The sequence below is a fragment of the Rhinopithecus roxellana genome, chromosome 6, assembly GCF_007565055.1.
Source record: "Rhinopithecus roxellana isolate Shanxi Qingling chromosome 6, ASM756505v1, whole genome shotgun sequence".
Lineage (NCBI taxonomy): Eukaryota > Metazoa > Chordata > Mammalia > Primates > Cercopithecidae > Rhinopithecus > Rhinopithecus roxellana.
In genome coordinates, this window is record NC_044554.1 from 83,656,949 (window position 1) to 83,683,708 (window position 26,760).

At 35.7% G+C, this 26,760-nt stretch overlaps 1 protein-coding gene across 1 annotated transcript in view; it reads left to right on the forward strand.

Moving 5' to 3' along the window:
- The window catches only part of ABCA13 (ATP binding cassette subfamily A member 13), a 520,700-nt gene that overhangs the window by 65,324 nt on the left and 428,616 nt on the right, over positions 1-26,760 (forward strand). Inside the window, exons 14-16 of the mRNA XM_010374424.2 lie at positions 510-715; positions 1,822-1,961; positions 24,140-24,254. Of these exons, the coding sequence (XP_010372726.2) occupies positions 510-715; positions 1,822-1,961; positions 24,140-24,254 (461 nt within the window). The remainder of the gene's footprint in view (positions 1-509; positions 716-1,821; positions 1,962-24,139; positions 24,255-26,760) is intronic.

Genomic DNA, 26,760 nt, shown 5'->3' on the forward strand with positions numbered 1-26,760 from the left:
AACCAGACTTCTGACATGGCTATCCAGGGATCCTGCACACAAGCAAGAACAAGGCAAGGAGGGAGAGTAGAAGCCGCCACTCCTCAGAGAAGGTAGAATTGGAACTGGCACAATCTGGCACAATTCACTTCTGCTGCCTTTTATGGGTTTGTGTGAGCCAGATCTCAGCCTAGAGGAATTGTGGAAGGTGGTACTAAGAGTGAGACTCTCAGGGGGTCTTGATTCACAGGTTACTTGTCACAACCAGCGAACACAGATAGCTATGACACTGGGTCCCATCCTACTTTATTATTGGATTAAGTTTTATTTTTGGACTTATTAACCTGAACATGAGTAGAGATTCAAGTCTGGAACTATAACTTAGATAATTACCATGCCATAGGGCACGATCTTTGATGTACAGTTTGAGTGGACCCCTTGTTAAGTGATACAAGGTAAAGGCTGCATCTCAAATACGCACATTTGAATTGCTGTATTTATTATAAGCAATATCTTCTTTTCTTGTTAAGGATCATATTTTGCAAGAGGTCATTACTTGGCACACAAATATGTCAGTTTTAATACCTGAAGAATATTTGGACTGGCAGGAACTTGAGATGCAGCTGTCAGAAGCAAGCCTTTCCTGTACTCGGCTCTTCCTGCTGCTGGGAGCTGATCCCGCTCCTGAGAATAATGTCTTTTCTAGTGACTGTAAGCACCAGCTTGTCTCCACAGCGTAAGTACATGTTCGTGGGAAACTTATAAACAATTGGGACATCAAAATGATTTCAACTGCACCTTCTACACAAATGATAGATCGATATGGTAGCTTATATTTTGAATAGAAAGAGGTTCAATTTATTTTATTTTATTTTATTTATTTATTTATTTTTTTGAGACGGAGTCTTGTTCTGTCACCCGGGCTGGAGTGCTGTGGCCGGATCTCAGCTCACTGCAAGCTCCGCCTCCCGGGTTCCCGCCATTCTCCTGCCTCAGCCTCCCGAGTAGCTGGGACTACAGGCGCCGCTACCTCGCCCGGCTAGTTTTTTGTAGTTTTTAGTAGAGACGGGGTTTCACCGTGTTAGCCAGAATGGTCTCGATCTCCTGACCTCGTGATCCGCCCGTCTCGGCCTCCCAAAGTGCTGGAATTACAGGCTTGAGCCACCGCGCCCGGCCAATTTATTTTAAAAATATTAAACTACTGGTACTGTTGGAAAGCATCTAAAAACTGTAAAATATGAAACGGTTCCCTTAATGTTTAACCACTGACTTAATCTTTCATTTGAAATTGAGGATCCCTGGTCAGTCCAAGGTATGCATGTGATTGAAGTTCTCGTTTGTGTCATTACTCAGAAATCGTGCATTAACTACCAATAGGAAGCTTCTCTTGGGAGCTGTAACTGTACATAAAATTTGCCTTGTTTTTACTTTATGACTCTGTGAATTATATGTGTGATCAATTTCCATTTTCCTTGACTGCTAGGAAGTTCTTTGTCAAATATGTCAAATAGGGAATATTTATTTTCTTAATCTTTAAGTTCACTCCCTGTTATGGTCTTTAATTTTCCTCTTTTTTTACTTGTTGACTTATTCTGTCTTATATTTTATGTATTCCCATAAGTTGCTTTCCTCATTTTTCAAGTCAAGGTAGAGGAGTGTGTAAACAAACTAAAAAAATCAGTAGAACTATTTCTACCACTTATGCAAGATTCTATTTCCTTACATAAGTGGACTGCCATGCATTTGCATATATTTGTTTTTGGAAAAATTTATAATGATCTAACTGTCATCTGCAAAATCATTTTTAAATTTTAGTTTTCTCTGGATTCTTTTTGACTGCAGGATATTTCATACACTTGAAAAAGCTCAGCTTTCCCTGGAACAAGCATATTATTGGAAAGACTTCATAAAGTTTATCAGGAAGACTTGCGAAGTGGCCCATTATGTAAATATGCAAGACAGTTTCCAGAATAGACTATTGGGTAAGTCAGTAGCCTAAATTACAGGAATGGGGGATGTTTTCCCCCTTTAGTGAGGTAACATAATTTCCTGAGAGTCTATCCTATTTAACAAAGGGGGGCTTAAAAATGGGTCGCTCTCCAAGCACAATTTGGCATTGTGATTATAATTTTTTCTCATCAATTATGACAAGATCTACCAGAAGTCCTGGTTTGACTGAGCCACGTTGTTCCTGCAAAATTTATAATAGTGACTCCTTTTACTCTCAAGACTGTCCTAGTTTGGGTGATAAATACTTCTGTATGCAGACCAGTCATGATCCTACTTAAAAGAATCCAGATTTTCTGCTGTGGCCCTTCTCACTTTACTTAGCATTAAGATTGATGCTCCCACTGGGGACAACACCCCATGATCCTGTAGAATGAAACACAGATTGCTTTTCTGTATACACACACTGAACACTTACAACACTTCTGTGACCGTATGTGTGGATTTGTTCCCCAACAAGCAATTCTCCATTTCTCCACTGACACTAACTGGGTGTCCTACAATTCAATTCAATTCTCGCACTATCTACCTGGAATTAGCATCAGATCCTACAGGTTAAGGGCTCAGTCCCACAAGATTGCCCCTACTTCAGAGGCCAACCCCAAGTTCAGGCTTCCCTTCTCACTTCTGATCAATTGAGTATAAATCAGGATTCCCATGAGCCTCTCGTTGTGTTCAATAATTTGCTAATACAAGTCACAGAATGCAGAAAAACAGTTTACTTCCTAGGTTACTGGTTTATTAAGCAGGTATCATTTAGGAACAGTAGATGGAAGAAATGCATAGGGCGAGGTATGTGGGGGCATGGAGCTTCTATGCCCTCTCCAGGCCTACCACCCTCCCAGCACCTCCATGTCCTCATCAACCTACGAGCATTCTGAACACTGCCCTTTTGGGTTTTTATGGAAGCTTCCTTATGTAGGCATGATATCTTAAATCATTGGCCGTTAGTGATTGACTCAACCACCATCCCTCTCTCCCCTACCTAGAGGTTAGAGGGAAGGTAAGGGAATGAGAGGAGGGAGGCAGAAGTTACAGTGAACCAAGATCGTACCACTGCACTCCAGCCTGGGCAACAGCGTAAGATTCTGTCTCAAGAAAAAAAAAAAAATTCAAGTGTAACTTCCCTTTAATGAGAAAACATATTCTGAATGTTTTAATATTTTGAATTTGTTGAGATATGCTTTATGGCCTATATGTTCATTGATAAATGTATGTGCTCCTCTAAAGAATGTGAATTCTGTCATTGCTGGATAGAGTAGTTTATATTGTTAATTAGGTCAACTATATTAATTGTGTTGCTCAAATCATTCATATCTTATTTGTGTCTTATTTGCTTCTTTTATCAGTTACTAATACAAAATACAAGTAGATTTGTCTATTTTCTTTTTGTTTTATCAGAATTTGCTGTATATAATTTGAAGTTACATTATTAGATGCAAAAAATCTACAATAAATATATATTCTTATTGGATGGACTCTTCTCATTAGGAAATGACACTCTTGCTCTACAATTGTTTTTGCCTTAAAAATTGGCATAATCTAATAACATGTTAGTATTAGTCCTAGTTGGTGCCCCAATGTTTAGCTGAAACACCACTTTAATTAAATTTATTATTAAGTATTTTTTCTCTTTTGATGCTATTGAAAATAGAATTGCTTTCCTTTACAATTGTTAATTGTTGGTGTATAGAAATGCAACTGATTTTTGGATAATGATTTTGTATCTTGCCACTTTGCTGACTTAGTTTATTAGTTCTAACAGTTTTTTTTTTTTTTTGTGTTGAATATTTAGGGTTTTCTATATATAAGTTTATGTTGTCTGTGAAAATAAATAATTTTATTTGGATGCCCTTCCTTCCTTCCTTCCTACCTTCCTTCCTTCCTTCCTTCCTTCCTTCCTTCCTTCCTTCCTTCCTTCCTTCCTTCCTTCCTTCCTTCCTTCCTTCCTTCCTTCTTCCCTCCCTCCCTCCCTTCCTTCCCTTCCTTCATTTCTTTTCCCCCTTTACTTCCGTTTCTTCCTTCCTCCCTCCCTCCTTCCCTTCCCTTCCCTTCCCTTCCCTTCCCTTCCCTTCCCTTCCCTTCCCTTTTTTCCCTTTCTTTCTCCTAATTGCTGTGGCTAGACCTTTCAGTACTATGCTGAATACAAGTGGCAAAAGTGGCATCCTTGCCTTGTTTCAGCTTGAAGTAGAAACACTTTGTCTTTTACCATTGAGTATGGTGTTTGCTGTGGGCTTTTCATTATGGTTTTATTATGTTGAGGTAGTATTCTATTCCTAGTTTGTTAAGTGTTATGAAAGGGTGTTAAATTTTGTCAAACTTTTTATCTGCATCAATTGAGATGATTATGTGTTTTCTTTCCTTCATTCTGTTAGTGTGGTATATTGCATTGACTTATTTTTGTGTGTTGAACCATCTTTGCATTATAAGAATAAATGCTACTTGTTCATAATATATAATCCTTTTAATTAATTCTTTTTTTTTTGCTATTTAGTTCTGTTTTTGTTTTATTTTGTGTTTGTGTTTACTTTTTATTTTCATAGGTTTTGGGGAAACAAGTGGTATTTGGTTACAGGAAAAGTTCTTTAGTGGTGATTTCTGAGATTTGCGTGCACCATCATCTGAGCAGTATACACTGTACCCAATTTGTAGTCTTTTATTCCTCACCTACAACCCTTTTGCCCTGAGTCCTCAGAGTCCACTGTATCATTCTTATGCCTTTGCATCCTCATAGCTTAGGTCCCACTTATGAGTGAAAACATACAATGTTTAGGGTTTTCCATTTTTGAGTTACTGCACTTAGAATAATGGTCTCCAATTCCATCCAGGTCACTGCGAATGCCATTATTTTGTTCCTTTTTATGGCTGAATAGTATTCCATGGTATATATGTATACCACAATTTCTTTATCCACTTGTTGGTTGATGGGCATTTGGGTTGGCTCCATATTTTTGCAATTGCAAATTATGCTGCTATAAACATTTGCTATTGAATTCCATTTGCTAGCATTTTGTTGAGGTTTTTGCATCAGTGTTTATCAGGGATATTGGTCTATACATTTCCTTTCTTGTGCAATCTTTGTCTGGTTTTGGTCTCAGGGTAAAGCTGACCTCATAACATTTGAAAGTGGTTTCTTTTCTTCATTATTTTGGAAAAGTTTGAGGAGGATTCATGTTAATTTTTCTTTAAATATTTGGTAGAATTTACCAGTGAAGCTGTTGGGGTTCTGGGATTTTGATGGTTGGGAGATTTTTTATTGCTAACTCAAGCTCCTTCCTAGTTATTAGTCTGTTCTGATTTTCTGGTTTTGTTTTTTCGTAAATCGATCTTGGTAGATCGGTCACTCTAGGATTTTACTCACTTCCTCTAGGTTATCTAACTTTTAATATGCAGTTGTTCATAGTATTCTCCAGTAATCCTTTTTATTTATATAAAACCAGTTATAATGCCCATTTTTGTGTCTGATTATAGTTATTGGAGTCTTCTCATAGTTTTCTTTGTCAAACTGGATAATAATTTGTCAATATTGTTGATCTTTAAAATAATCAACTTTTGATTTTGTTGATTCTCTCATTTATATTTCATTTATCTCTATTCTAATAATTAGTAGTTCCTTCCTTCTGCTGGCTTTGGGTTCTACATCCTTAAGGCATAAAGTTCAGTTAATAATTTGTGATCTTTTCTTTAAATGTAAACATTCACAGCTTTATACGTTCCTCTTAGTGCTGTTTCACTTATGTCTCACTAACTTTTGGTGTGTTGTATTTTATTTTCAATTATCTCACAATATTTTTAAATTTCCCTTGTGATTTCTTCTTTGGCCTATTTGTTTGAATGTATTATTGAATTTCCCCACATTTTTCAGTTTTGTTTCTACTATTAATTTCTAGTTTCATTACATTGTAATAAGAAAACACACTTTGTATTATTTAGATCTTTTAAGATATATTAAGACTTGTTTTGTAGCTTAACATGTAGTTTATCTTGGGGAATGTTCTATGTAGACTTGAGAAAAATATGTATTATGCTGCTGTTGAGTGGAACGTTTTGTATATGTTTGTTAGGTCTAATTTTTATGTAGTGTTGTTCAATTTCTCTATTTCCTTTTTCTTTTTCTTCTTACTGATGTTTTGTTTGGTTGTTCTATCTATTACTAATAGTGGGGTACTGAAGTCTCCTACTGTTGTAGTAGAACTGTTATCTTTCTCTTCAATTCTGTCAATGTTTGCTTCATTTACTTAGGAGCTCTGATGTTTGGTGCATAGATATTAATAATTATTTTATCTGTTTTGGTGAATTGATTCTTTTATCATTATATAATGTCCTTCTTTGTGTTTTGTAACAGTTTTTGACTTAAAGTCTGTTTGTCTCATATTGGTATGGATGCCTTATTCTCTTTTGGTTACTATTTTCATGAAATATTTTTTCTCACTCTTTCTCTGTTGACTTATGTGCGTCCTTAGATCCAAAGTGCTTCTCTTGAAGACAGCATGAAGTTGGATCCTATATTTTCATTCATTATACTAATTTGTGTCTTTTGATAGGGGAACTTAATCCATTTACATTTAAAATAATTATTGATAGGGAAAGACTTACTTTTGCCATTTTGACATTTGTTTTTAGACTGTCTTACAGCTTTCTTATCCCACATTTCCTGCATTACTTCCTTTTTAGTGTGTGTTTAATTGACTTATGATTTGATTCACTTTTCATTGCCCTTTGTCTGTAGATATATATTTTTATGCTTTATAAAAGTTAGGAAGATATAAACCAAAATTACAATAATAGGTTTGTATATTTGTTCATGTATTGATCTTTACTAGAAAACTTTATATATTTGAATGACTTTACATTACTGCCTAACATTTTTTTGTTTTGACTTGGAAGACTTCCTTTAGCATTTCTTGTAAGAAAAGTTTAGTGTTAAGGAACTCTGTCAGTTTTCATTCATATAAAAGAGTGTTAATTTTACTTCCACTTTTGAAGAATAATTTGCTGAATTAGGTATTCTCAGTTGATAGGTTTTTGTTGTTGTTGTTGTTCTTTTAGCGCTTTAAATATGTCATTCGACTGCCTTCTGGCATGTAAGATAAGTCAATTGGTAATCTTATAAAAGCTCCATTTTATGTTGTAAGTCGTTTTTCTTTTGCTGTTTTTAAGATTCCCACTTTGTCTTTGACTTTCGATGGTTTCATTATAATGTGCCTTGTATGGGTCTCTTTGGGTTTATGCTACTTGAAGTTTTTCAACTTCTTGCATTTGTATATTTATTTGTTTTTCAAATGTGGAGTGTTTTCTGCCATTAATTCTTTAAATGCACTCTCTGCCCCTTTCTCTTTTTCTCATCTTCTGCCTGTGTGTATTGGTTGGCATGAGGGTGTCTCATAAGTTCCTTGGGCTGTGTTCATTTTCTTTTTCTTTGCTCCTCTAGTTTGGTTGTTTCATATGACCCACCTTTAAGTTTGCTGATTCTTTCTTTTGCTTGAATTTCTAAATTCAGTTATTCAATTTTTTAGTTCCATATTTTCTTTTGGGCTCTTTGTAAATACAGCCATGCATCACTTAATAATGTGGGTGCATTCTGAGAAATGCATTGTTAGGCAATTTTGCCATTGTTCAAACATCATAGAGTTTTTTTTTTTTTTTTTTTTTTTTTTTTTGAAACAGAGTCTCGCTGTCTCCCAGGCTGGAGCACAGTGGCGGGATCTCGGCTCACTGCAAGCTCCACCTCCCGGGTTCCCGCCATTCTCCTGCCTCAGCCTCCCGAGTAGCTGGGACTACAGGCGCCGCCACCTCGCCCGGCTAATTTTTTGTATTTTTAGTAGAGACGGGGTTTCACCATGTTAGCCAGGATGGTCTCCATCTCCTGACCTCATGATCCGTCCACCTCAGCCTCCCAAATTGCTGGGATTGCAGGCGTGAGCCACCGCGCCCGGCCGCCATAGAGTATGTTTACACAAACCTAGATGGTATAACCTAACTCCGTACCTGGACTGTATGGTTAGCATATTGTTCCTAGGCCACAAACATATACAGGTTATTCTACTGAATACTGTAGGCAATTGTAACATGATAGTATTTGTATATTTAAACATATATAACATAAAAAGGTAAGGTAAAAATATAGTATTATAATCTCATGGGAGCAAACTTCGTTATGTGGTATATGACTGTAATCTCTATCTCTTTGCTAATATTCCACTTTGTTTATAAACCATTTTCTAGATTTAGTTTAGTTGTTTTTCTCTGTGTTTTCTTTGAGTTCACTGGCTATATTTAAGGTAGTTGTTTTAATTTATTTATCAAGTAAGTCAGAGGCCTGCATTTCTTTAGCGGACACTCTCTAGAGATTTATCTTGTTCCTCTGAATCATTCTTGTTACTCTGTTTTATTTTGGTATGTCGTGTTATCTTCTGTTGAGATTTGGACACTTGAAAAAAACTTCCACTTGCCCCAGCTTTTGTAGAATGGCTTTGTACAGGGGAAGACCTTCATTGCCCAAACTGTTTTAAAGGCTCAGGGTCCTTTTAAATCTTTTCTAAGGATGTGTATTCCCTAAGCCTAAATGTGTGTTTTTATTCCACTTCCCTGAATACATAGTATCTGCTTTAAAATGTATTAATTTATTCAGTCTCTTGGTTCATCTCAAAAGCCTTGGATGTTTATTATATTCCTATGTCCATAATTGATCACTCCTAGCCACCTACAGGTCTGCAGACTCCCTGCAGCTCTAACATGCCACGGTGACTGACTGCTGCTTTCAGCTCCAACCTGACATCCAAACTATGCCACTTTTCTCCTCTGTGCTCTACATCAGGCAAGACAGAAACCAGTCACTTTGGCAGCCCCTAGGCAAGCCAAATATTGCCAGCAAGTTCTATTTTTTCCCTTGTATACTGAGGGAGGAACTTGGAATTGATACACATCTTCCTGACTGTGGCATATTGTGCCATGAAGGGGATGAAGAGTGAGTGAGAAAAATGTCACAAAATTTAACAATGATTGTGACATTTTCTTGGATTATTAGGGATTTACTTGGTTTTCGCATCTTCTTAACTGGTTTCTAGTGCAATGGTGCAGTCTCATCTCGCTGCAACCTCTGCTTCCAGGCTCAAGTGATTCTCCTGACTTTGCCTCCTGAGTAGCTGGGACTGCAGGTGCATGCCACAGCACCTGGCTAATTTGTATTTCTTGTAGAAATGGGGTTTTGCCATGTTGCCCAGGCTGGTCCCAAACTCCTCAGTTCGAGTGATCCACCTGCCTCAGGCTCCCAAATTGCTGGGATTACAGGCATGAGTGAGCTACAGCACCTGGAATATTTCTTCATATTTATCCATCTTGAGGACTTAAGATGTATGGACTTATATATTTATATAGTCTTTGAACAATTCCATATTACTATTTCTTTAAATATTTCTTTTACCTCAATTTTTTTTTTTCTTATCAGGACTCTACTTAAGTGTGTGTGTGTGCCTCTGTGTGTGTTTGTGTGTGTTTCCCAAATGTTTCTTCTTTATTCTGTATTGTTCCTCCTTTTTCTTCAGTCTCTGTGCCGCAGTCTGGGTGGTTTTCTCTGATTTATTTTCTAGTTGAGAAATTCTCTCTGCAGAATGTGTTTAATTAAGCTTACTCCTTTAATTCTTAATTTCAGTTAGTATATGTTCTAGAAGTTTCATTTTATTTTATAGGTTTTACTAAATATTTTGTGCCTGATAACTTCAATAACTTTATGTTCTGGGTGTTGGTTTCAATTGTATGCTTTTCCTATTTTTTCCCCAATTCTTACTGTTTTTTATGCAACTTTTTTTCTTTTAAGAGGTAGAGTCTCACTCTACTGCCCAGGGTGGAATGCAGTGGTACAACCACAGCTCACTGTAGCCTTGAATTATGAGGCTCAAGTGATCCTTTTGTCTCAGTCTCCCAAGTAGCTATGACAACAGGCGTATACCACTATTTGCAGCTAATTTTTTAATTTTAATTTTTGTTGAGATAGGGTCTTGCTGTATTGCCCAGGCTAATCTTGAACTCCTGGCCTTAAGAGATTCTCCTGCCTTGCACACCCAAAGCACTCTACATACATCTTTTTATTAAATGCACTTCAGATATTACACGTAGAGATAGTGTCACACTCTGCAGGGTTTTTTTTTTTTTTTCTTGCAGAGGTGCTTTAGTTTTGTTTCTGATAGGCAGTGAGAGTGGAGGCATATTGCTTTAATTCAGTCAGGGATTAAACTATTTTTGAGCATGCTATGAAACTTTGTGAGAGCTCGATTGTTTCTTGTCTTCTTTTACTACTGGGGTGTAACCTTCTGGGGGTACCAACCTAAAGTTGTGGTGTTTATCAGAGGCAGTTTTTCCTTAGCTGTGTGTGAATTTCAGTTTCTTTCCTAGTCTTGTGAGACTTTTGAAAGTTATTATTTTCTCAGCCTCTCTTCCCTCATTTTTGTTTTGGAAACAATTGCCCACAGTGGAACACCAGCTTCAAATGTTGGACTTCATCTCTCCTGTCTTCCTTCTTCTGTAATGTTAGCACACAAATTCCCAGTGCCTCAGTAGCTCTCTGATGCCTTAAAAACCATTAAAAATATTGTTCTCGCTTTTCTGGATGTTTTTAGTGGAAGGGTTGGACTACAACAATCTAGTCTGCTACATACAGAAATGTTTTTTTTCAATTTAGAATTCAAAGCTGTCATGTCACTAACCTCTGAGTGAGAAAGACTGTGCCTGTGACTCAGTAGTTCAGCCTTGAGAAGCTTTCTCAGCATGAATAGTGTTGTGGTAAAGAGCTTGAATGCTGGAGTCAGACTAATTAGTTTCTAATCTTGGCTTTGCAACAGAGTAGCCATGTGATTTGGTGACAAATCGCTTCAGTTTCCTCATCTATAAATAAGTTTCATAATATTAAAGGAATTAATACTTAAGACAGTATGTGATGATCCCAGTGTTTTTAAATTCTCATTGAGGAGATCTTTCACCTTCCTGGTTAGCTGTATTCCTAGGTATTTTATTCTTTTTGTGGCTATTGTGAATGTGACTGTGTTCTTGATTTGGCTTTCATCTTGGATGTTGTTGGTTTGTACATTGATTTTGTATTCTGAAATTTTGCTGAAGTTGCTTATCAGATCTAGGGGCTTTAGGGCAGACTATAGGGTTTTCTAGGTATAGGATTGTATCATCTTGCAAACAAGGATAAAACTATTCCTGTTTGGAGACTTCCTCTTTTCCTGTTTGGCTGCCTTTCATTTCTTTCTCTTGCCTAATTGCTCTGGCTAGAACTTTCAGTATGATGGTGAATAGGAGTGGTGAGAGTAGGCATCTTTGTCCTGTTAACAGTTCTAAAGGGAAATTCTTCTAGCTCTTTCCCACTTGATATGATTTTGGCTATGTGTTTTTCATCGATGGCTATTATTACTTTGAGGTATGTTCCTTCAATGCCTAATTTGTTAAGCGTTTTTAAAATGAAGGGATGTTGAATTTTATCAGTAGCCTTTTCTGTGTCTATTGAGATGATCATGTGGTTTTTGTTTTTAGATCTGTTTATGTGATAAATCACATTTACTGATTTGTATGTGTTGGACCAAATTTTCAACCCTGGGATAAAGCCTACTTGATTGTAGTGGATTAGCTTTCTGATGTGCTGCTGATTTGATTTGATAGTATATTGTTGAGGATTTTTGCATCTATGTTCATCAAGCACATTGGCCTGAAGTTTTTGTTGTCGTTGTTGTTGTGTCTCTACCAGGGTTTGGTATCAGGATGATGCTACCCTCATAGCATGAGTTAGGGAGGGGTCTCTCCTCTGCAATTTTTGGAATAGTTTCAGTAGGGATGGTATGAACTCTTCTTTATATATTTGGTAGAATTCACCTGTGAGTTTATTCATTTATTTATTTTTGAGACAGGATCTCACTCTGTTGCCTAGGCTGGAGTGAAGTGATGCAATCAAGGTTCACTGAACCCTCGACCTCCCAGGGTCAAGCAACCCTCCTGCCTCAACCTCCCTAGTATCTGGAACTACATGCATGTGCCACCATGCCCAGCTTATTTTTAAATTTTTTGTAGAGGCAGGGTCCTGCTATGCTGCTCAAGCCAGTCTTGAACTCCTGGACTCAAGCAATCCTTCTGCCTTGGCCTCCCAAAGTGCAGGGATTATAGGTGTGAACTACCATGCCTGACCTTTTTGGTAGTCTTTTAAATTACTGATTCAATTTCAGGACTCGTATTGGTCTGTTCAGGGATCCAGGTTCTTCCTGGTTTGATCTTGGCAAGTTGTATGTTTCCAGGAATTCATTCATTTCTTTTAGTTTATGTAGTTTGCTTGCATAGAGGTGTTTGTAATAGTCTTTGAGGCTTTAAAAAAAAAATTCTTTGGGGCCAGTGGTAATGTCCCCTTTTTCATTTCTGATTGTTTATTGAGATCTTGTCTTTTTTTTTTTGCTTTATTAGCCTAGCTAACAGTCTATCAATCTTATTTATTCTTTCAAGAAACCAAGCTCTGCACCCGTTGATCTTTTGTATGTTTTGTGTGTGTGTGTGTGTGTGTGTGTGTGTGTGTGTGTGTGTATGTGTGTGTCTTAATTTTCTTCAGTTTAGCTCTGATTCTGGTTTTTCTTGTTTTCTGCTAGCTTTGGGGTTGGTTTGCTCTTTTTTTTTTCTTGTTCCTTTAGATGTGATGTTAGTTTATGAATTTTGTATCTTTCTAAATTTTCAATGTGGGTGTTTAGTGCTATAAACTTCCCTCTTCACACTGCTTTAGCTATGTCCCAGAGATTATTTTCTGTATCTTTGTTCTCATTAGTTTTCTAAGAATTCCGTGATTTCTGCTTTAATTTTATTGTTACCTGTAAGTCATGCAGAAGCAGATTGTGTAATTTCCATGCAATTTTGTAGTTTTGAGCAATTTTCTTGGTATTAGTTTCTATTTTACTGTGCTGTGGTCTGATAGTGTGTTTGGTGTGATTTTTTTAATTTGCTGAGGATTGTTTTATGGCCAATAATGTGGTTGATTTTAGAGTATGTGCCATGTGCATGTGAGAAGAATGTGTTTTCTGTTGTTTTGTGGTAGAGAGTTCTGTAGAAGTCTGTTAGGCCCATTTTGTCAAGAGTGAAGTCCAAGTCCCAAATATCTTTGTTAGTTTTCTGTCTTGATCTAATATTGTCAATGGGGTGTTGAATTCTCCTTCTATTATTGTGTGGTTATGTAAATTTCATTGTAGATCTCTATGAACTCATTTTATGAATCTGGATGTTCCTGTGTTGGATGCACATATATGTAGGAAAGCTAGATCTTCTTGTTGGATTAAACCCCTTACCATTATGTAATGTCCTTCTTGGTCTTTTAAAATTATTGTGGGTTTAAAGTTTGTTTTGCCTAAAGTTAGAACAGCAAGCCCTGCTTTTTTCTGTTTTCCATTTGCTTGGTAGATTTTTCTCCATTCTTTTTCTTTGAGCTTATGGGTGTCATTGCATGTGAGATGGGTCTCTTGAAGACACATACAGTTTATCCAACTTCCACTCTGCATCTTTTAATTGCAGCATGCATAGTTTTAGCCTGTTTACATTCAAAGTTAATATTAATATGTGCAGATATGATTCTGACATCATGTTGTTAGTTGGTTACCATGCAGACTTGATTGTGTGGTTGCTTTATAGTGTTAATGATCTATATACTTAAGTTTGTTTTTGTGGTGCCCAGTAACTGTCTCTCATTTCCATATTTAGCACTCCCTTAAGTATTTCTTGTGAGGCAGGTCTTGTGGTATTGAATTCCCCTAGCATTTGCTTGTCTCAAAAGGGTCTTATTGGCCGGGCGCGGTGGCTCAAGCCTTTAATCCCAGCACTTTGGGAGGCTGAGACCGGTGGGTCAGGAGATCCTAGGTCAGGAGATCGAGACCATCCTGGCTAACATGGTGAAACCCCGTCTCTACTAAAAAATACAAAAAACTAGCCGGGCGAGGTGGCGGGCACCTGTAGTCCCAGCTACTCGGGAGGCTGAGGCTGGAGAATGGCATAAACCCGGGAGGTGGAGCTTGCAGTGAGCTGAGATCCGGCCACTGCACTCCAGCCTGGGCGGCAGAGTGAGACTCCGTCTCAAAAAAAAAAAAAAAAAAAAAAAAAAAAAAAGGGTCTTATTTCTCCTTTGTGTGTGAGAGCCCTGTTATTCTTCCCTCAACTTGGTCTATTCTGCTGTGAATACTTGCAGTTGTATTACGAAATTCTTATAGTGTGTTTCTCAGCTCTATGAGATCAGTTCTATTCTTTCTTGTAATGGCCATTTCATGTTTAAGCTCCTGTATCATTTTCTTACATTCCTTAGATTTCTTGGATTCAGTTTCAACTTTCTCCTCTATCTCAATGGTCTTTGTTCCTATCCATATTTCTGAAGTCTGTCATTTCAGCCATGTCAGCCTGGTTAGGAACACTTGCTGGGGAACTAGTGCAGTCATGTAGAGGAAAGAAGATAATCTGACTTTTTGAGTTGCCAGAGTTTTTGCTATGGTTCTTTCTCATCTGTGTTAGCTGATGTTTCTTTAACTGTGGTGTAATTTGAATACAGTCAGTTGGCTTCTTTTCTGGATATTTTTAGAGGAAAGAGGCTTTGTGCAGGGTCTTTATTTGTAGTTGATGACAGTTCTGTTTTAAATCATTTGAGAAATCTCCAAACTGTTTTAAACTGTGGCTAAACTAAGTTACATTCCTCCAGCAGTGTATAAGCATTGCCTTTTCACTGCAGCCTTGCCAGCATCTGTTGTTTCTTTACTTTTTAATAATAGCCATTCTGACTGCTATGAGATGATATCTCACTGAGGTTTTGACTTGCATTTCTCTGATGATTAGCGATGTTGAGGATTTTTAAATATATTTTTTGGCCACTTGCATGTCCCCCTTTTGGAAGTGTCTGTTCATGTCTTTTGCCCACTTTCAAATGGGGTTGTTTTCTCCTCACTGAATTAAGTTCCTTATTGATTCTGGATATTAGGCCTTCGTTGGATGCATAGTTTTAAAATATTTTTCCCCATTCTGTAGGTTGCCTGTTTACTTGGTTAATAGTTTATTTTGCTGTTGCTTAAGTATTTAATATAGGATCAACATTAAAGTATACATTCCTTGGTGTGTCATGGGCCATACAATTTGTGCCAGGTGCTTTAAAGATAAATCTTGTTTTATGTTTCTATAGGGAGAAGCACCACAACTAATGGGTGAGAGTTACAAGGGTCCAAATTAGGCTTCAAAGGTTAAATACATATTTATATTTTTAAATTTGTTTTTAATTTGTATCAAATTAGTACATAGACACTGATGTCAAATATAAGACAAAATGAAAAACAGGAGTCCTCTGTCCCTCCCTCTCCAATCCTAATTTTTAAGAGGCAGACTCGTTCAGTTCAGTACTTTCATCTTTTCATTTCTAACTAATACACCTCTTCAACTAATCCTTGACATTTTATATGTGCTATTATTTTTGACTTTCCACTGTGTAAAGTGAGGACTGCTTCTCTTAACATGCTCCTCATTTCCTTACATATTTTCCCTTTACCGTCTTACCAATGTAGCTTTATCACATTTTTGTTAATTCAATGCTGCAGGCTTAGAGTGCTATGTCAATGTTAAGAGTGTTCATTTCTTAATTTTGTGGGAAACCGGGATCATATATTCTTTCTTGCACACTGTTCTATTTTTCTTGAGTTAATAATTGGCTCATTATTTTCATTTGACAGTTTTCTATGCATTAATCACCAATTTAACCTACACTTGCCAAATCTGTACAATATTAACATGGTAAAAAATGTTAGATGACCTATACCTGTATAAACATCTTCTTCTGTTTTTCCTGTTGGCTTAACGCTCTATGGTCTTCATGCTCCAATTGTAGTTTCGTGGTCCCCTAGAGCCGGGGGTTACTGTCTGGTGATTCTTTTACCTATATCCCTGAAAAGTCCCTACTCTGCTTTTCTGTGTTGGAGCTTGTTTTCCGGATTCTATGTTTTATCTTTCTTGGTTTATACTCTTGTTTTAGAGAAGCATATCTTCCAGAAACTTTTTCAGAGAACACTTTGTAGGTAAGTGATTTTTAGAGTTTGTATGTCTTAAAATGTCTTTTTTTCTCTCAATTTTGATTGGTAATTTAGTTGGGCATAGAAACATAAATTTGAAATTAGTTTGCCTCATATACCATGTTATATTGAAGCCAGTATGTCAGTATATTGACTCTCTCAGTCTGACATTTTTAGGCTGAGCCGATAGCTTTTAGCTGTGAGCAACCCTGTCTATTTACTCCAGTATGCCTGACAAATATTTTTATTTATCATATGTCATGTCTTCAAAAAGTTTGGGAAGAACTTTATTTTAGTTTATAGTGTTCTTGTTGATAAGATCCGTAGATAAAATTTCTAATTTTTTTTTAATGTAGCTTCCCCATCCCCTTTTCCTTCTCACTGGTAAACTTTAGGATTCTTTTTTAACCCAAATATTCTGAAATTGTATGAAGACTTAAGTTAGTATGATACTTAAAAATAAACATTTTGGAAAATATTTTTGCATTATTTCTTTGGTAATTTCAAACCCTGCCTTGTTTTTTTCTTTTCAGAGCTCCTGTTAGCTGTCAGTTGAACCCCCTGTATGAATTCCTAACTTCTGGGTTTTTCTTTTTTTCATTTGTGTGATCTGTCTCTTATGTGCAATCTTTCCCCAGTTTGTAATGGTTCTAGGCTGTTCATTCATATTTAAGAATGAGGCACTAGAATGGTGATGGAAAGTACCATGTAAAATGGGATGGCTTGTAAAGTGGAAGACATCATTCTAGGATAATCAGGCAGTAAGTCAACCTCCCATGAGATGATTCTCAGTTATTGGCGTAGTTGCACATCTTTTCTTTTAGGTAGTTCAGTGTCTCCAAAGCTTACAAAATAGAATTCTTCGGCCGGGCGCGGTGGCTCAAGCCTGTAATCCCAGCACTTTGGGAGGCCGAGACGGGCGGATCATGAGGTCAGGAGATCGAGACCATCCTGGCTAATACGGTGAAACCCCGTCTCTACTAAAAAATACAAAAACTAGCCGGGCGACGAGGCGGGCGCCTGTAGTCCCAGCTACTCGGGAGGCTGAGACAGGAGAATGGCGTGAACCCGGGAGGCGGAGCTTGCAGTGAGCTGAGAGCCGGCCACTGCACTCCAGCCTGGGCAGCAGAGCAAGACTCCGTCTCAAAAAAAAAAAAAAAAAAAAAAAAAAAAAAAAAAAAAAGAATTCTTCAAATACCTGCTTACAACACACAGATGGAAAGGAATAGAACTGACTGCCAGCATTATGGGAAAAAAACAAAACATGAGGTGACAAAAATATCACTGTTCAAAAATAACAGGTTAAATTAATCCCCACTATTTCCAGTAATGTTGCGACATCCATACCATCAATTGTGTCTATTACTGGAAGCTCTGTATCAGTCTGGTTTTATTTCTTCAGACTAGTCAATCCCTAGCTTTCTACTGACATAGGAGAGGAGTAGATGCCTGGCTGGGATGGACAGAGTATGTTAGAATTTATTCTTTTCATAATTTTATCTAAACCCATCTGCATATTTTTAGTTCCACCTCTCATGCTTATAGTCAGATGCTTATACCTTTAAGTCATGAGACTTTGGGGGATTCTGTGAAGGAAATTAACTACTTTCTTTTGATTTCTTCTTCTTGAAGTTTAAGCTTAAACTTTTCCTTCTCTGCTATGCTATATACTCCTTGTCCATTTGCTTTCTTCCTTCTAACTCTTTCTCATCTGCTGTTGTTTCCTTTTCTATTCATTTTATCTACGTGGTTATATATTTTTATATTATCTACTCCCATTTCAGTGGTGTTTTGGCTCTTCTTTTCATTGGATATTCCACAGTTCGATAGGGAAGTCCTAAGAAAGTCAAAGTTGGTAGAAATATAGACACATTTAGAGGTGTATGTCAGCATAGAGGTCTGGTGTACAGAGCAGATAACAATTTGAGTTGTTTGAACCAGAACTTGTGGAATGAGTGGAATTTGACAGGTAGCAACTGAAAGAAGAGTGTTCAAATACTTGCTTGATATAGTCTCCTCAGAGACATCAGGCACACAAATCTTTCCATGTTGGACTTTGAAATATTATAGCTTTGAGTAAATGAATATATCACCAGAATTTTTCATCATGATATAGAGACGTGGGTAAGGTGAGATGAACACTGACCGAAGTAAATCAAGAGACTATGTGTTCTCTTTTGCTTGTGTTGCATGTATCATGCACACCTGATTTGCTTACATCCTTGCTACTCAAAGTGTGATCCCTGGACCACAGTATCAACATCATCTGGGTCTTGTTAGATATGTAGAATTGTGGCCCCATCTCAGACCTACTGATCAGAGTATGCATTTTAAGAAGATGCCTAGATGACTTGTAAGCACAGGAAAGTTTGAGAAGCACTGGCTATTGTTATGCATTCATCATTAGGTTATACGTTCTTTATTTCCTCCTTTTCCTGTTAGAACAAAACAAAACAACTGTATATGATAAGAATGTGGTATAACAAAGACATCGTTTATTCTAGTCAATACGATATCTTATGGTTACTTAAATTTATGGAGTGCAGTTTTATGATGCAGATAAAGCATGAACTGTTTGGTGTTTTGACATGGATTTTGGAAGCAGATGGACTTGGTAGCAAATATTGCATCTGACACAGATTCTTAATTACTTTTATCTGTGGTAAAATAAAAATTTACACAGTTTTCTTTACTGAGTTCTTATGAAGAGTAAATCAAATGATGTTTGTAAAATGCTTAGCACAGTATTGTAGGCATATGCAATTAATATTAGTACCCTTTTCTTCCTCACCAAAATGAGTGTCAATTTTGAGGCATTACAACCGATGGCCAGGGAATTTGATATGGAAGATTTTATTTATTTATGTACTTTGTTTAAAAAATTCTTTGATACTGTTGGGCTTTTAAAATTTTTTAATTATTATGCCTACATAGTAGGTATGTATATATTTGAGTAACATGAAATATTTTCATACAGGCATGCAATGTGTAGTAATCACATCAGTGTTGACATATACATATATCCATAAAACTGTCATTACAATTAAGGCAGTGAACGTCTTCATCACTCCCAAAAACTTCCTCTCTATTTTCAATTCCGGCTTCCTGCCCTGTCACCAGGCTACCATTGCTCTGCTTTCTCTCACTGCATTTGAATTTTTATTTTCTAGAGATTTTTATAAATGGAAATATGCAGTATGTACTTTTTTGTCTAACTTATTTTACTTAGCATAATTAATTCGCATTAATTAGTTTGAGATTCATTCATGTTGTAGTGTGTTCATTCCTTTTATCACTGAGTACTATTCCATCATATGGATGTATCACAGTTTGTCAATCCATTCACACAATTCACAATTGGGTTGCTGACTCTTTCTGACTTTACAAGTAAAGCTGCTGTGAACATTCATGTACAAGTCTCGTTTGGAAATATACTTTCTTTTCCTTAAGTTTGAAATGGTTTGATTATGTGGGAGTTGTATGTTTAGACTTTTACAAGACTCACAAACTGTTTTTTAAAGTTGTTGTACTCTTTTACACTCCCATTGGCAGTTCATGAGAGTTAAAATACCTCCATTTTCTTACCAACACTTGGTATGATCAGTCTTTTACATTTTAATCATTCTAATAGGTGTGTTTTGTTTATATGAGTAATTATTTTGAACACCTATCTTTTCATGGACTTATATACCATCTGTATCTTTGTCCATAAATTGTATATTCAAATCTTTCCTACTTTTTAAACTGGGTTATTTGTTTACTATTCAGTTTATAATTTTCCTGTATATATAGGATACAAACTCTTTATCAGACATACGCCTTGCGAATATTTTCTCCCAGCCTCTGGATTGTCTTTTCATTCTTCTTAACAAAGTAATCCAGGAGCAGAATTTTAATTTTGATGATATTTTGTTTTTTTTTTTGTTTTGTTTTCCTAACAGATCCTGCTTTTGGTGTTGTAGCTAAGAAACCTTTGCTAACTCACAAGGTTGCAAAGATTTTTGCCTATGTATTTTTTCTATAAGTTTAATAGATTTATGTCCTAAATTTAGGTCTATAATTCATTTTTTGTTAATTTTTGTATGTGGTGTAGGCATATACTGAAGTTTATGATGATTACTTTTGTATAAGGGGAACTAACTGCTTCAGCAAAATTTCTTATGAAGGCTATTCTTTTTCCATTGAATTACATTGGTATTTTTCTCAAAAAGTAGTTGTATGAATATGTGGGTCTTTTTCGGAACTCTCTATTTTATCCCGGTGATCTATTTGTCTATATTTATACCAAAATTAACTACCTTGGTTATCATAGCTTTATAGTAAAGCTTAAATTCAGGTAATATTAGACCTTTAATTTTGTTCTTTTTTTTTAAAAAAAATTCTTTTCAGTTGTTCTAGGTCAATTTGCCTTTCCATATGAATTTTAGAATCTGCTTGTCAGGTTTTCAAAATTATGCTGGAATTTTAACCAGGATTGAATTGAATTTATAGATGAATTAAGGGAGAATTAACGTTTTAATTATTTTCAGTGTTCTAGCTCATGGTATATCTCTCTCCATTTATTTTGTCGTCTTTGTTTTTCCTTAACAAATCTTTGTAGTTTTTCATTCTAAAAGTCTTTCACGTCTTTTTTTCAGATTTATTCCTAAGATTTTAATACTTTTAGTGCTTTTATAAATTGTTTGATTCTTAAAAATTTCAATCTTCAGTAATTTGTTGCTCATATAAATGTATATACAAATATGCATTTAATTTTTGTATATTCATCTTGTATCCTGCAAACGTGCTAAACTTTAATCCTGCTTACTTTTAGTATTTTTATAGATTTCATCAGATTGTCTATAAATCATGTTATCTGTGAATAAACATGGTTTAATTGTTTTTGTATGTCTTTTATTTATTCTTACTACACTGGCTATAACTTCTAGTATAATCGGGAATAGAAATGATGAAAGGTAACATCTTTGTCTTTTCCCTGATCCTGGAAGAGGAGCATTTAATCTTTGGCAATTGAGTATAATGTTAGCTATAGGTTTTCATAGATACTTTTTATTAGGTTAGGGAAGTTTTATTTTATTCCTAGTTTGGCAAGAGTTTTTAATCAGACATAGATGTCGGATTTGTCAAATGTTTTTCTGCATCTATTGAGATAATTTTTAAAAATTTTTTTGAATTTAGTTTTTTAAAAAATTCTAGTCATATAGTAAATTGCATTGATTTTTTAAATGTTACCTAATTAACCTTGCATAACTGAGATGAACTCTACTTGATCAAAATAATTACATTTTTTCTGTTATTGGATTTAATTTGTTAAAATTTTGTTTACATTTTGAATCAGTTTTTATGAAGGACAGTGGTCTTTAGTAGTCTTTTCTTAGTTTGTCTTTGTCTTATATTGATAGTTAATCATAACCTCATAGAATTAGTTCAGAAGTAGTCTCTTATTCTCAATTTTCTGGAAGAGTTTGTGTTGGATGGGTATTATTTCTCACTTAAATGTTTGGTAGAATTCACTAATAAAACCATCTAGGCTTTTAGGATTCTTTATTAGAAAGTATTTAATTATAAATTCAATTTTTAATATAGGTTAGGGCTATTCAAGTTGTTCAATTTAGTATCATAAGGGTTTTTTAAAAAATCTGTATTCTATTATTATTTTCTTAATTTGTATAGAATCTGTGGTAACGGCACCTTTCTCATAGCCGATATTGATAACTAGTACTGTTTTTTCTTGATCACTCTGCCTAGAGGCGTATCAGTCTTATTATTGATCTTCTCAAACAACCAGCCTTTGATTTCATTCATTTTTCTTGAATGTTTTTATTTTTACTTCCTTGATTTCCACTCTTCTTTCTTTTTTCTACTTAGTTTTGGTTTAACTGACTCTTCTAATTGCTTTGCATGGGAGATGAGGTCATCAATTTGAGACCATTTTGTTTTCTAATATAGGTGTTTAGTGGTATACATTTTCCCCTAAATACTTTTTTTAGAGGCATCCCACAAATACTGGCATGTTGTACTTTCGTTTTCATTCAGTTCAAAGTACTTTCTGTGTTTTCTTTTGATTTCTTTTTTCGTCTCTAAGTTATTTAGAAGTGTTGTTATTTTTCAAATATTTGGGATTTTCAAGAAATATTTCTGTTATTGATTTCCACTTTAATTTCATTTTAACCAGTGAACATTCTTTTATAGGACTTTAATCCTGTTAAGTTTATTGGGACTTGCTTTATGGTCTGGAAAATGATCTACCTTTATAAATGCTCTATATGCACTGGAGAAGAATATGTATTATGTTGTTGTTGGGTGGCAGTTTTTTTAGAAACAACAATTACATCAAGTTGCTTGCTAGTATTGTACAAATCTTCTGCATCCTTACTGATATTTTGTCTTGAGCAGCTTTGAAATCTCTTGAATATAATTGCACATTTTTCCATTTCTTCTTAGATTTCTGTTAGTTTTTGTTTCATGTGTTGTGAAGCTCTGTTGTAATGGTCACAAACATTTAGAATTGTTATATGTTCTTGATTGATACTTTTATCATCATGAGATGATAATTATGTTATCATCTGAAACCTACTTTGATAGCTTTCTTTTGATTAGTGTTACGGTGGTATGCCTTTTCCATCCTTTTACTTGTGACTTGTTTATGTCCTTATATTTCAAGTGCATTTCTTGCATGTAGCATACAATTGGATCTTGTTTTATCCAGTCTTACAAACTGTGCATTTTTTTGAGCATGTAAATTATATATTAGGTTGGTGTAAAAGTAATTGCTTTTAAGTAGATTTGCCATACACTTTTGCATCAACCTAATAGTATGAACTAAATAACATAAACATTTTACGTGATTAATGTTCTTTTCTGCTAGTTCTATAATTGCTGTCATTTTTGATTGATTAATTTTTCTCTTTATTATGGGTCATATTTTTCTGCTTCTTTACATGCCTGATAGTTTTTTATTGAATTCCAAATATTACAAATTTTAACGTTGTTTGTGCTAATTATTCTTGCATGCCTATAAATAATCTGGAAACAAATTGCTTGAAATAATTTGATTCTTTAGGATCTCATTTTTAAGATTTGTTAGGCAGGACTGGCAAAGTGCTCAGTCTGATTATAAATACTTCCCACTCCTGAAGCAAGATCCTTTTTTTGTACTGTACTCAATGACTAATGAATTATGGATTATTTCAAGCTGGCTGATAGAAACAAAGTATATTCCTAGTCCTGACCACCAGACACTGTTACCTTTAATCCTTTTTTTTTTTTTAAATTATTTATTATTTATTTATTTATTTATTTTTTTGAGACAGTCTCACTCTGTCACCCAGGCTGGAGTGCAGTGGCGTGATCTCAGCTCACTGCAATCTCCGCCTCCCAGGTTCAAACAATTCTCTGGTCTCAGCCTCCCAAGTAGCTAGGATCACAGGCGCCCGCCAGCACACCCGGCTAATTTTTTTGTATTTTTAGTAGAGATGGGGTTTCACTATGTTGGCCAGACTAGTCTTGAACTCTTGACCTCAGGTGATCCATCTGCCTCAGCCTCCCAAAGTGCTGGGATTACAGGCATGAGCCAGCGCACCTGGCCACCTTTAATTCTTTTGGGTATTTTTTCCATGGTCTCAGGTAGTTTCCTCAAATGCATGTGTTGATTATTACTCATCTGAATAGTTGAGAGAAGCACGCTGCCAATTTCTTTGCCTTGTGCAGTCTTCTCTGGCACTCCGTCCTGTGGTTTCTAGCTGTTTTTCAGAGTCTAAGCTTTTTCCCAAATCAGCATGTCCACTGGACTCTGGCTCAGTTCTCCTTCCTGTGCCATGGCCTGGACTCTGTCTTAAAGCAGCAAGCTGACATAATCATAGGTCTCGCCCTGTCATCTACTGCCTTTCCTGGATCAGTGTCTTACATTGCTCGATGGCCAGTGATTAGTACTTCATCTTGTCTGGAAGCACAAGTCAAATTAGAAAGATTCCTAATTGTCCTTTTTTTTTTAAACATTTTCGACCATATTAGGTGAACTACTCTAGCATTTTTTACTTTTTTAGATTTGTCTCTTATAACCAGTTTATAATTAATGTAGGAAATGTCTTTTTATTTAGCTTTTCCTGAGGAATCTCCTTGTTTTGAAGAAAACATGGATTGGAAAATCATCAGTGATAATTATTTTCAATTTTTGAATAACTTACTCAAGTCTCCAGCAGCTTCCATATCCAGGTAAGTTATCAGAATTCAACTTCTAGGTCTTGATTTAATTATCATCTGAAGATAATCAAGACCTAGTTATAGGATATACATTCTTTAAAATTTATGAGCCTGATTTAGATATTGACACAATCTTTCATGTGAGCTGTTCAATAAATATTTCTTTAATAGAATGTGTGACTCAAGTTTCAAGTTGCTTAATAGAATGTACGACTCAATGGATTTTGAAAGGAAATACAGATTGTAGTAAGAAGATTTTCCTTCAATAATAACATGATTTGTAATACACGCTCCAAAAATAAGGTATTTGTTTTTGAAAAATTGTCTTAGCTAGTTGCCTAGAGTTTAAACAGGAAATCAATACTATAGATTCTGTTAGTTTCAAAGACTTCTGGGAGGGAGAAGTGGTCTTTGGAACTAAATTTGTCAGACTATTTTCTGCTGTCCTATTTCAGCACATGTATTGAAATGCAGATTTTTATGTATGGTTATGAACAGTTTGTCCAGTTTAAAGGTATACTCTGTTATTTGTGGGGTGTGTTGGAACATGACGGGAGGGATGTTTTGTAAGAGCAGTAATTCTCAAATTTGAGAATGGATTAAATCTGTGAAGATCGCTAAAAATAAAAATGCTTGCCCCTTGCCCCAGACATAGGAAATTTTACTCTGTGTACAGGACCCAGGTTTCTGTATATTTCACACATTCTATAGGTGGTTCCAGCGCACACCAAAGTTGGAGAATGATTCTGCTGTATCTGTCTAGAATGGGGATTAGTCATTCCTATGGAACTTGTTAAGCTCAGCTATTAGTAGGAACAGAAGAAAGGACAATGGGATGGACCCTCTAGAGAATCAATTCCTTGCCTATGTCAGAGTTTTAATTCCTCTTTCCTGAGAGCCTCAAAAATTTAACAGCCCTGGAAAACCAGCACAAAACTAGTCTATTTGTGCACAAGGACACATTTAACTTTATATTTGTAGACCCATAGCAGTTGGCACAGTGTCTTTCATCATGGATACTAGTAGATAATTAGATGTTGATTTAATGAATGAAAAATCATTGAACATTAAGCACAATTTATGTTAACAAAGCTGAACTTGAAATGACAAAATCTGGGTGGTCTCCTAGTCATGCCACATAATAACAGCTTGAATCTGCCAATTAAAAAAAGTAAAAAGTTTCTTTTTTCATGAAAAGGAAATAATGACGTATACTTCAAAAGGCTGTTGTAGGAATTAACTAAGATTGTAGTAGTGAAAGTGCTTTATAAGCTAAATTACCAAAGTAATATAAAAACATGTGGCAATAATACTATTAGTAGTACTACTTCTACTTCAATTTATTATTCTATTGCCACTCCATAACCCTCTCACTTCCATTTCAAATGGAACTGTCTTTATCCAAATGAAGACAGTTTTGTGTTCTCTTCTATCAAGGCACAATGACTTGGATGATAATTAAGCACCTATTCTTAGGGAGGGCTGGATTTAGGCAAGGTTTATGTTGAATTCCTAATAGAACTTTCCCTTTCCAGGTGGAATTTTTTTTTCCCCAAGGAATTATTTCAAAGAAGTCATTCTGTCCTAAAAATAACAACTAACTAAATTAAGCCTATATTTTTTGTGTGGGGTGCTCAGGTGTCAGCTATCAGGGAGATAAACAGCATTTTGCCTATGATAGGTCTTATGTCTGTTCTATGTCAGAGAGTGTGTTATACAACAGGAGCAGAGGGTTAAAAAACTTCGGAAGTAATTTACCCTTTAAGGCATAAATAGCCAATAAAGGTCAAAAATTCCTTACCCACAATTCTGAACTCTTACAAAGTCTGAAAATAGAGGCTTTTCTTATGGTTGACATCACAGCTCATTCAGCAGAGATTTAGCATGAACTGATGTGAAGCAGTTTCAAGAGTATTTTCTTGTGCCGCAAGATCATTCACAGGTCTCACTGCCGAAGTGTTAATATGTTGATGATCAGGGCTGCCCCAGCCCTCACTGAGATGCATGAATACATATCTGATACCTGTACCATGTTGCGTTTCTAAAGGATGAACATCCTGAATTCTGAAACACATGTAACCCCAAGAATGTCAAAAGTGGATTTGTAACTTCTGAGTCAGTAGAAGTTAGTTCTGCAAGTGTGGGTTTCTATTACAAGAGGGGACTCACAGTGACTGAGTTGCTCTTCTGAGAACTCTGTATTTTAAAATTAAACACCTGGAGATAAATTACCCCATATATAATAATGAGTTTCTAACAGTAGGATGTATATAGTATTGTTGAAAGAGCACTGGAATTGCCTTCCAGGACAGGGAATCCCCACACCTTCCTTAAACCATACAGGCGTAGTTTCTAATGCACTCCACTGTTTGTACTACCTTTATATGCTAAGACATTTTGAAATGGAATTAAATCCTAGGATTCTTCTGACATAAATAGCAAACTTGTCTTTAATGATCATACATATTATTGTTAAATATGCCAGGGGAAAATAATTAAGAATGCATTCTTTTTGGTG